At 68.3% G+C, this 9,687-nt stretch overlaps 2 protein-coding genes across 10 annotated transcripts in view; both read left to right on the plus strand.

Annotated features, from left to right (window-relative positions):
* MIB2 (mindbomb E3 ubiquitin protein ligase 2) overlaps positions 1–6,335 on the plus strand; it is an 11,911-nt gene extending 5,576 nt beyond the window's left edge. For 5 of the 9 annotated variants that reach the window (XM_025047125.1, XM_025047150.1, XM_025047185.1 and 2 more), the window contains 16 exons: positions 1–147; positions 1,184–1,290; positions 1,397–1,591; positions 1,680–1,822; positions 1,926–2,033; positions 3,050–3,154; positions 3,238–3,621; positions 3,712–3,860; positions 3,940–4,096; positions 4,188–4,348; positions 4,449–4,575; positions 4,664–4,897; positions 5,308–5,489; positions 5,566–5,744; positions 5,838–5,903; positions 6,003–6,335. The exon at positions 1–147 is cut by the window's left edge. In XM_025047125.1, coding sequence (XP_024902893.1) covers positions 1–147; positions 1,184–1,290; positions 1,397–1,591; positions 1,680–1,822; positions 1,926–2,033; positions 3,050–3,154; positions 3,238–3,621; positions 3,712–3,860; positions 3,940–4,096; positions 4,188–4,348; positions 4,449–4,575; positions 4,664–4,897; positions 5,308–5,489; positions 5,566–5,744; positions 5,838–5,903; positions 6,003–6,241 — 2,683 coding nt within the window. In that variant the 3' untranslated portion in view covers positions 6,242–6,335. The remainder of the gene's footprint in view (positions 148–1,183; positions 1,291–1,396; positions 1,592–1,679; positions 1,823–1,925; positions 2,034–3,049; positions 3,155–3,237; positions 3,622–3,711; positions 3,861–3,939; positions 4,097–4,187; positions 4,349–4,448; positions 4,576–4,663; positions 4,898–5,307; positions 5,490–5,565; positions 5,745–5,837; positions 5,904–6,002) is intronic. The other 4 variants (XM_025047053.1, XM_025047207.1, XM_025047221.1 and 1 more) reach the window with 4 other exon arrangements.
* Positions 6,336–6,484: 149 nt separating this feature from the next.
* MMP23B (matrix metallopeptidase 23B) overlaps positions 6,485–9,687 on the plus strand; it is a 4,987-nt gene continuing 1,784 nt past the window's right edge. Inside the window, exons 1-5 of the mRNA XM_006903905.3 lie at positions 6,485–8,266; positions 8,593–8,729; positions 8,797–8,936; positions 9,001–9,168; positions 9,512–9,676. Coding sequence (XP_006903967.2) covers positions 7,097–8,266; positions 8,593–8,729; positions 8,797–8,936; positions 9,001–9,168; positions 9,512–9,676 — 1,780 coding nt within the window. The 5' untranslated portion in view covers positions 6,485–7,096. The remainder of the gene's footprint in view (positions 8,267–8,592; positions 8,730–8,796; positions 8,937–9,000; positions 9,169–9,511; positions 9,677–9,687) is intronic.

Below are 9,687 nucleotides of genomic sequence, written 5' to 3' on the forward strand. Positions count from 1 at the left end.
CGACTGCTGCAAGAAGCACGGCCTGCGCGGCATGCGCTGGAAGTGCGTCGTCTGCTTCGACTACGACCTGTGCACACAGTGCTACATGCACGACAAGCACGACCTGGCCCACGCCTTCCAGCGCTACGAGACGGCCCACTCGCGCCCGTGAGTCCCGCCCCCGCCGCGCCGCGCGGACCGCGAGGTGTGCGCCTGACTGGCGGGGGCCCTGGTGGCCCTGGGGCCCACCTGGTGACATCCAGGGCCTCCTGACAAGCACCTCTGACTGCCGACCAGGCCTCAGGCCTGAAGGACGGGAACTGCATCCCGCTGACTACTCCCTAGGGGACAGGCCAAGTCCTTCCTGAGCCATTTCCTTGAAGAAGGGCCAGGGTTGGTGTCAATCTAGGGGCCTGGCCATTGACACCAGCTCCCACCCCGGCTGAGCAGGGCTGCAGAGGTCGAGCTGTGGCCGGCTGCTCCTGTCCTGGCACCACCCCCATGGTGGGGCACAGCTCCCCCCCGGTACAGCTCTGGCAGAGGCACTAAGGGTGGCCTGTATGGGCCATGCAGCCAGCATCCCCGTGGTGGCCCTGGCCTGGAGTGGGCGGCCCACACTGGGAGCAAGCCCCTCGGCACAGCTGGGGAGGAGCTACTGGGCTGGCTGGGAGGCTCCTTTGTGGTCAGCGGAGATCAGGCTGGGGAGGAGGCTGCTGGGCTGGGGTGGGCACCGGGAGGCACCGTCCCACCCCTTGTCTCCTGGACATTCCCACACACATGGCAGCGAGGTGCGTGTGTGAGATCACAGCTGCCCGCTGGCCAGAGCGGGCCCAGGCCAGCCGTCCAGGCGCTGGTGCCAGGCCTGCACTCTTCACTGCTCCGTCCCCCACGTGCTGAGCCCTCCCCAGGTCAGACAGTGCACCAAATTCAGCGGTGCCCAGCTCTCTGGGGGCAGCAGGTCTGGAGTGACACCAGCCAAGCTGTGAGGGTCGGCCCCGGGTGCCCTCCCAGCTCAGCATCGGGTGGACTCCTCGAGGTCAGCAGACTCACTCCAGGCCCAGAGCGGGGCGGGCACTGGCCTGGAGCAGCTGCCCAGGGCCAGGTGTGAGTGGGAGCTGGGGCTGGTGCAGCGAGGCCACGCAGAGCAGAGGGCCCGCGCCATCATACTGCCGCTGTGCATGGCCCGAGACCCACTCTCTCGCAGGGTGACACTGAGCCCTCGCCAGGGCCTTCTGCGGATCCCACTGAGGGGCATCTTCCAGGGGGCCATGGTGGTGCGGGGCCCCGACTGGGAGTGGGGCTCCCAGGACGGTGAGTGGGGCCGTGCTGGGGAGGTGGGGCGGGGCTGGTGCTGGCTGCGGCTCAGCCGGCCAGGCGGCCCTGGCTTAGCCTGCTGGTGGGGGCACTGTCTCCCTAGGAGGGGAAGGGAAGCCAGGTCGGGTGGTGGACATCCGTGGCTGGGACGTGGAGACAGGCCGGAGCGTGGCCAGCGTCACGTGGGCTGATGGCACCACTAATGTGTACCGCATGGGCCACAAGGGCAAAGTGGACCTCAAGTGTGTGGCAGAGGCAGCTGGTGGCTTCTACTACAAGGAGCACCTCCCTGTACTCGGTAAGGGCTGCTCAGCCGCCCTCCTGCCCCAGCTGAGGGGACGAGGCGAGGGGGCGCTGCCTGAGCTGGGCCTGCTGCCTGTCCCCAGGCAAGCCAGCAGAGCTGCAGCGCAGGGTGAGTGCTGACAGCCAGACCTTCCAGCACGGGGACAAAGTCAAGTGTCTGCTAGACACAGACGTCCTGAGGGAGATGCAGGAAGGCCACGGCGGGTGGAACCCCAGGATGGCAGAGGTGAGCTGCCCCGCCCACTGGCCCCGTGCCCGCCCCCCCTCGCATCCTCTGGATGCCCAGCCCTCCTGCTTCACCCAGCCACAGTCTCCACGACCTGCCACAGTTTATCGGACAGACGGGCACCGTGCACCGCATCACAGACCGTGGGGACGTGCGCGTGCAGTTCAGCCACGAGACCCGATGGACCTTCCACCCTAGGGCTCTCACCAAGGTGCATGGGGGGCTGGGCCAAGCCCCGTCCCCTCCGCACCCCCTCCATGTACCTGCTCACCCCCGAAGGAAGGGGGAGGGCCTGGTGGGGGTCAGTTCTCTTGAGAGGGGATCCAGGTGTGGCGGGTTACAGGAGGGCAAAGCACGCGAGCCATTGGCAGCTGGAGCCGGCAGGTCAGACCCTGGTGTCTCTCCGGGGGCTGGAGAAGGCCCGGGAAGCGTCGCGGGCAGGCGGTGTGGCTGGGTTTGCTTTCTCAAATGCACCCAGCGGCGAGGGTGTGGGAAGGCCCATTAGGACAGGTGGATGCTCTGCCCAGGGCGCTGGGCTTGGGGAGAGGCATTTTGGAAGTAGAATTTCGCAGATGCATAATGGAGGAGGGAGGTCAGTGAGGAGCAGGAGGGTGACATCCGTGGATGGGGCCCTGGCAGGGGTTAGGTGCGGGTGAGGGGGCACGCCAGCGCTCCGCTGGAGACCTGGAGTCTGAGACCCCTTTGAGGATGGGGCTCACAAGGTAGGTGGTCTGTAGTTTTGTACAGATGAGGGCACAGGTGTGGGGGAGTTGCCAGGAAAGGTTTGGGGGTGGGGAGGTGGTCCCTGGTCTCACCCCCACATGCTGTTCTGGCCCTGCTCCCGTCATCGTGGGCCTGGCCCCGTGCTGTAGACTCCAGCCCTCGTCCGGGAACCATGCCTCCCCACCATGCTTCCCACACTCTTCCAGTCTGGCCTCGATGGCCTTGAACATGCTGTCTGCTCCCCCGTCTGTGTGCACAGGGACAGTCCCGCCTTAGACTTCACCCCAGAGCTGGCTTCTGTCTGGTCTGGATGCCACTGCCCAGCTGCCACTCCCATGGCTCTGGAGCTGGGCTACCCAGGACTGCCCCAGTCACCTGTAGCCCTCTGGTTGTGCTTTTGGGCGAGGGCTGGGGTCAAGTTCAGGCCTGCCTGTCCTGTGGAGCTTGGTGGGGACGCCCTTCCGCGCCCCTGCCTGGGCCCCTTACGGCCTCTCTCTCACTCAGCACAACTCCTTCTGGGTGGGGGACGTGGTGCGGGTCATAGACGACCTGGACACGGTGAAGCGGCTACAGGCCAGGCATGGCGAGTGGACAGATGACATGGCCTCTGTGAGTCCCTCCTCCACCCCCCATCCTCGCCCCCGCCCCCACCCCCGGGAGACCTACCTATGACCCCTCCTCTCCCCACTTAGGCCTTGGGCTGCGTCGGGAAGGTGGTGAAGCTGTTTGGAGACGGGACTCTATGTGTGGCGGTTGGTGGCCAGCTGTGGACCTTCAGCCCCTCTTGCCTGGTGGCCTACCGGCCCGAGGAGGAGGCCAACCTGGACGTGGCTGAGCGTGCCCGGGAGAACAAAAGTGCGGGCACCCAGCTCCGGCAGCCAGTGGGAGGCGGGGCTGCCCCCAGCCAGCACGTGATCTCAGCCCCACCACACCACCCCCCAGGCTCCCTGAGCGTCGCCCTGGACAGGCTTCGAGCCCAGAAGAGTGACGCAGAGCACCCCGGCAGGCTGGTGGTGGAGGTGGCCCTGGGCAACGTGGCCCGGGCCCTGGACCTAGCGCGGAGGCACCCCCAGCAGGCGAGCCCGAGAGCCCACGCTCCTGCCCGTGCCGCCTGCCTCAGGGAGGGGGTGGCCGCCCAGGGGCTGACTTGCTGGCTCTCCCTGCAGGTGGACACCAAGAACCAGGGGAGGACTGCCCTGCAGGTGGCTGCCTACCTCGGCCAGGTGGAGCTGGTGCGGCTGCTGCTGCAGGCTCGGGCCGACGTGGACCTGCCGGACGACGAGGCCAACAGGGCGCTGCACTACGCGGCCCTGGGGTGAGGCCCGGGAGGGCGGGGGCTGGGCCTGCCGTCCAGCCAGTGGGCACAGCACCCTTCCTGCTCCCTCTCCCACCAGGAACCAGCCCGAGGCCGCCCGGGTGCTCCTGGGTGCTGGGTGCAGGGCTAATGCTCTCAACGGCGCCCAGAGCACAGCGCTGCACGTGGCCGTGCAGAGGGGCTTCCTGGAGGTGGTGAGGGTCCTGTGTGAGTGTGGCTGTGACGTCAACCTGCCGGTGAGTGCCAGGGCCCCTGGTTCTATCCCTGGGCTCAAAGAGACAGTGGCAGTGACCTACCACCTAGTGACCCCTGACCCACCACCGACAGGATGCTCATGCCAACACACCCCTGCACTGTGCCATCTCAGCGGGTGCCGGCGCCAGTGGCATTGTGGAGGTCCTCACCGCGGTGCCAGGCATCGACGTCACTGCCACTAACGGCCAAGGATTCACCCTGCTGCACCACGCGTCCCTCAAGGGCCATGTGCTGTGAGTCTGGGGTGGGCACACATCTGGTGGCCAGGCTCCTGCGGACACTGGGCCACTCCGGGGATGCCCCGACCCCAGCCACGTCCCCCTGCTCCCACAGAGCCGTCAGGAGGATCCTGGCTCGGGCACGGCAGCTGGTGGATGCCAAGAAAGAGGACGGCTTCACGGCCCTGCACCTGGCTGCTCTCAACAACCACTGGGAGGTGGCCCAGACTCTCATCCGAGAGGTGTGCACACGGGACCCCGGCCGGCCCAGGGACTGGGAGTCAGGGCCCACTAGGGTCCCTGTGCTGAGCCTGCGCCCCCGCCCCCCAGGGCCGCTGTGATGTGAATGTGCGGAACCACAAGCTCCAGTCCGCGCTGCATCTGGCCGTGAGGCAGGCGCACGTCAGGCTGCTGCTGCTGCTGGTGGACGCTGGCTGCAGCGTCAACGCCGAGGATGAGGAGGGGGACACGGCCCTGCACGTGGCACTGCGGCATCACCAGCTGCTGCCCCTGGTGGCAGATGGGGCTGGGGGGGACCCAGGGCCCTTGCAGCTGCTGTCCAGGGTGAGGAAGTGTGGACCTGGCTGCAGGCTCCGGCAGGGCCTGAGTGGTTGTCCACGTCCCTCATGGGTGACAGCCCAGAGCCAGGCCCTCTCGGGGGTGCAGCAGTCTGGGGGAACCACAGATTGCAGGAGGCATCTTCACAGAGCATGGCCAGCATCCCTGAGATTCTGTGTCCTGACCAGCCCGGGAAGGGGGTGGGGGTGGGCTCAGAACTTGGCCCCTCCTCGGGAGCTGTCCCCAAGGGCGCTTTTCCTGCCTGCCTCAGTTCCAGAGAACTCTGACACAGGGCGGGGGGCAGGGGGCGGGGTGGGCAGAGCGGGTGCCTGGCCCGGAGCAGCCGGTGCCCGCAGAGGCTCCCTCAGACCAGCATTCCGCTGCTAGGGTTCTCACCGCATCTGTCTGCCACCCAGCTACAGGCCTCAGGCCTCCCGAGCAGCAGCGCGGAGCTGACAGTGAGCAAGGCAGTCGCCTGCTACCTGGCGCTGGAGGGCGCAGATGTGAGCTACGCCAACCACCGGGGACTGAGCCCGCTGGACCTTGCCGCGGAGGGCCACGTGCTCAAGACCCTGCAGGGCTGTGCCCAGCGCTTCCGGTGAGCCCGGTGAGGTGGGGAGTGGGGGGCGGGTCCCTCACCCCGGGCCCTTTCAAGCCCCCTCCTCCAACTGCAGAGAGCGGCAGGTGGGCGGGGCAGCCCCAGGCCCCAGGTTGGTGCTCAGCACCCCCAACACCGTGACGAACCTGCACGTGGCTGCGCCATCGGGGCCCGAGGCTGCCGAGTGCCTCGTGTGCTCGGAGCTGGCGCTGCTGGTGTCGTTCTCGCCGTGCCAGCACCGCACGGTGTGCGAGGGTGAGTGCGCGGCGCCGGGGTTCGGGGAGGGGCGGGGGAGGGGGAGGGGGAAGGGCGGCGCGAACGGGCCCAACCTCGTGCTCGCTCCCGCAGAGTGCGCGCGCAGAATGAAGAAGTGCATCAGGTGCCAGGTGGTCATCTCCAAGAAGCTGCGCCCAGGTGGGTGGGGCGGGAGGGGCGGGCTCGGCGCCGGCTCCCGAGCCTCTCGCCCGCCCCTGACCTGGCCCTGACCCGGCCCTGCCCCGGACCCTCCCGCAGACGGCACGGAGGTGGCCAGTGTGGCCTCCGCGCCCGGCCCGCCGCGGCAGCTGGTGGAGGAGCTGCAGAACCGCTACCGGCAGATGGAGGAGCGCATCACCTGCCCCATCTGCATCGACAGCCACATCCGCCTCGTGTTCCAGTGCGGCCACGGCGCATGCGCGCCCTGCGGCGCCGCGCTCAGCGCCTGCCCCATCTGCCGCCAGCCCATCCGCGACCGCATCCAGATCTTCGTGTAGCCGCGCCCCTCTCGCTCCGGGCCACGTCCCACCATCGCCCTCGCGCGCCACCCTCCCCCACGCCCGTGTTTTATAAAAAGATTCGCGGACTGGCCGCCTGGTACCTGTCTGGGGCGGGGGGCGGGGCGCTGGATGGGTCGTGGGTCCTCTCGCCCTGGAGACAGATAGCCCTCGGCGCTGTTCCCTCCCGGGGTCCCACCCCGTAGCGCTGCTCCCGCATCCGCATCCGCATCCGCATCCGGGCTGTCCTCACCAGCCCATCCTCTGCCGCAGGCCCTGCTCTGGGCCCAGCGCTCTGGCCAGACGCCCTGCCCAGCCCCTTCCCGACCCGCGCCCTGCCTTTCCCGGGACTCACCCAGACTCCTGCTCAGACTCCCGCCTCTGGGCCAGAAACCTCTTCAGGCTCGGCACAGACCGCCTCCCACAACCCTGGCCCGGGTCCGAGAAAAGATGGGGCCCAGAACCTCACTGTTCGTCCAGCAGGGGGCCTTCCTGCGACCCCCGGCAGCGCCACCTCTTTTCTCGGGACGGCCCGAGGAGACAGGCTTGGACCAAAGCAGGACCCGCTTCTCGCTGTAGGGTCCTAGTTAAGCAGGGAGTGGGGTGAGGCGTCTGCTTCAGGCGAGGGGTCCCGGCAAGGTCTCAGGACCTGGGCAGGGTACAGACCAGAGATGGGTCTTTGGGGACAAATATTTAGCCACGAAGAGGGGGGCGCTGTCCAGGCTGGGCCCACGGAGCAGGCTTTCCAAGAACCACCCGAAATGCTTCTCCTGAGCCTTGCGGCTGCTCGCCAGGCACTTGGCACTGACCCCGCTGGCTGAGTGTTCCAAATGTCCCTCTGGGCTCAAGGCCTGGATGGAGGGGGAGGGCCAGGACCCCGGGCTCTCTGGCTGGGTGCCTTCTGCCCCTCCTCTTGACACCCGCCCAGCCCCGACTCCCCTCCCCCAGTCCCGGCTCCCTTCCCCCAGTCCACTCGGACACCAACCCCCACCCCGGCCTCCAGATCCCTGTTCTCCCAGCCTAGAGGCGCCCTCGCCAACATCCTGCCTGAAGCCAGGCCATCCAGTCCGGTCTTCTGGCCTCAGGACACCATCCCCCAGCCCCCACCAAGAACCATTTCAGACTCGGGTCCTCGCTTGGCCCCAAAGAGCCACTCAGGATTCCTGGATCCCTACTGCCCCCGCCCTCGTGCGTCTTTCCCCATGTCGCTCCCAGGGGGTCCCTCCTCTGGCCTCTTCCAGCTCTTGGTGGGACTCCTGCAGGTCCCCCTCCCTGCTGGCGCCGTCCCCAGGCCACCTACCCCGCCTCTCTTCCCCCTCAGCCTCCGGTACTCACTTGCCACGTCCCCTCCCGCCGCAATCCCGCCCCTCTCTGGGGGACCCTGACGGGCCAGCGCCGGCGGGGAACGTGTCCTGGGCTGGCCAGGATGGAGGCTCCACTCCCAGGTCTCATTCGGTGTCAAGGGCATTGAGAGACGGGAGTCCATTGGGGAGAAAACAGCCAGGTCATTCAGTTCCAGCTGTTTTGGGGACCCCAGCTGACCATCCTTGCCTTATCCTGAGCTCCTGGCATCAGTCCTTTCCCTGGCAGCCAGCGCTCTTCTCGACGCCCCCACCCCCCTCCCCGCCCAAGTGGCCCCGCCCAACAGGCCCTGCCCAGGCCACTGCCACCCACCCGCAGGCCCTGGGTCCCGGCACCAACAGCCGGATGGCCAGCTGGTTCCCTTCGGGGGTGGCCGCCCCTGCCTCCCGCCCCCCACCTCAGGGCTGTAACCCGAGCCGCGTTGGCGCCTTCTTGGGCCGCTCCCGCTCAGGCAGGTCCCACAGCCCACGCGCCCCAAGCCCCGACAGCGAGTCCGCGGGCGCCATGGGCCGCGGGGCCTGTGTCCCCTGGGCAGCGCTGGGGGCCCGCGCGCAGGCCGGCTGGCTGAGGGCCGTGCTGGGCATCCTGTGCCTGCTGCCTGTGCTCCTGTCACTGGCCCAGCTGGGGGCCCCAGGTGCCAGGCCCGCGGCAGGCGCGAAGCAGGTGAGTTCCTCCCCGCTCTGCGGTCCGACCCGAGAGTCCGAGTGTCCGCACGTCTGTGTCTGCAAGCAGTGGGACGGGGGACAGCCTCTGTCCTCCAGCTCCGCCCACCAACCTGGCTCATCTTTACTAACCTATTTTGTTCTGGCGGCAAAAGAAATGCTCGCTTGGGGGTAGAAGACCAGAAAATGCAGGAAGACAAAAAACGGGACCGTCAAGCTCTCTCCACCATGCAACCCCCACCCAGCTGACTCCCAGCCCCCTTTTCCGGAGTTCCAGACGCAGGCTCAGTTCCTGCTGTGTCCCCAGAGCACTTGCTTCTCTTGAAGGGAGACGTCGCTCCCCATCCTGTGGGGGTCCTCGCCACCCCGAACGCCGGTCCGCTGCCCCCACAGGCGCCCCGTAGACGCCGCTACACGCTGACCCCGGCCAGGCTGCGCTGGGACCATTTCAACCTGACGTACAGGTGAGACCCCGCCCCGGGGGGGAGCGGCAGCAGCTGGCACCACTCCCGACCTCGACCCTCACCCCAGGATCCTCTCCTTCCCGCGGAACCTGCTGAGCCCCAGTGAGACCCGGCGGGGCCTGGCCGCCGCCTTCCGCATGTGGAGTGACGTGTCCCCCTTCAGCTTCCGTGAGGTGGCCCCCGAGCAGACCAGCGACCTCCGTATAGGTGGGCGCCGTGCCCCCCCCCCCGCCCGCCCCGAGGCCCCCCGCTGAGACCTGTGCTCCCCCAGGCTTCTACCCCATCAACCACACGGACTGCCTGGTCTCCGCGCTGCATCACTGCTTCGACGGCCCCACGGGCGAGCTGGCCCACGCCTTCTTCCCCCCGCACGGCGGCATCCACTTTGACGACAGCGAGTACTGGGTCCTGGGCCCCACGCGCTACAGCTGGAAGAAAGGTGACGGCAGGCCCGGCCGCCTGTGGGGCCCTCCGCACCACGGTGGCCACAGCACCGGGCTTGGGGGAGGGCTACGATTTGGGGTCTAGCGGGCAAGGACGGGGAGGTCGTGAGGAGGTTAGGGGCCAGGGTCCCAGGACCCTGAAGCTCCCCCACCCCCACGCCGCTGCAGACGGACTGGAGCTGCATTCCTGGGGGCCGAGCTCACCGCCTCGGCCGGCCTGGAACATTCTTATCTGCCCCGCGGCTGCGCCCAGGGCGGCCCCGCTGCATGCTGCAGCAGATGCGCGGGGCGGCGGGCAAAGGTCGGGCGGGCCGAGGCGCTGACCGGAGGGGCCTGCAGGCGTGTGGCTTACCGACCTGGTGCACGTGGCGGCGCACGAGATCGGCCACGCGCTGGGCCTGATGCACTCACAGCACGGCCAGGCACTCATGCACCTCAACGCCACGCTGCGGGGCTGGAAGGCGCTGTCGCAGGACGAGCTGTGGGGGCTGCACCGGCTTTACGGTGAGCACCCA

This window comes from Pteropus alecto, unplaced genomic scaffold (assembly GCF_000325575.1).
Source record: "Pteropus alecto unplaced genomic scaffold, ASM32557v1 scaffold700, whole genome shotgun sequence".
Lineage (NCBI taxonomy): Eukaryota > Metazoa > Chordata > Mammalia > Chiroptera > Pteropodidae > Pteropus > Pteropus alecto.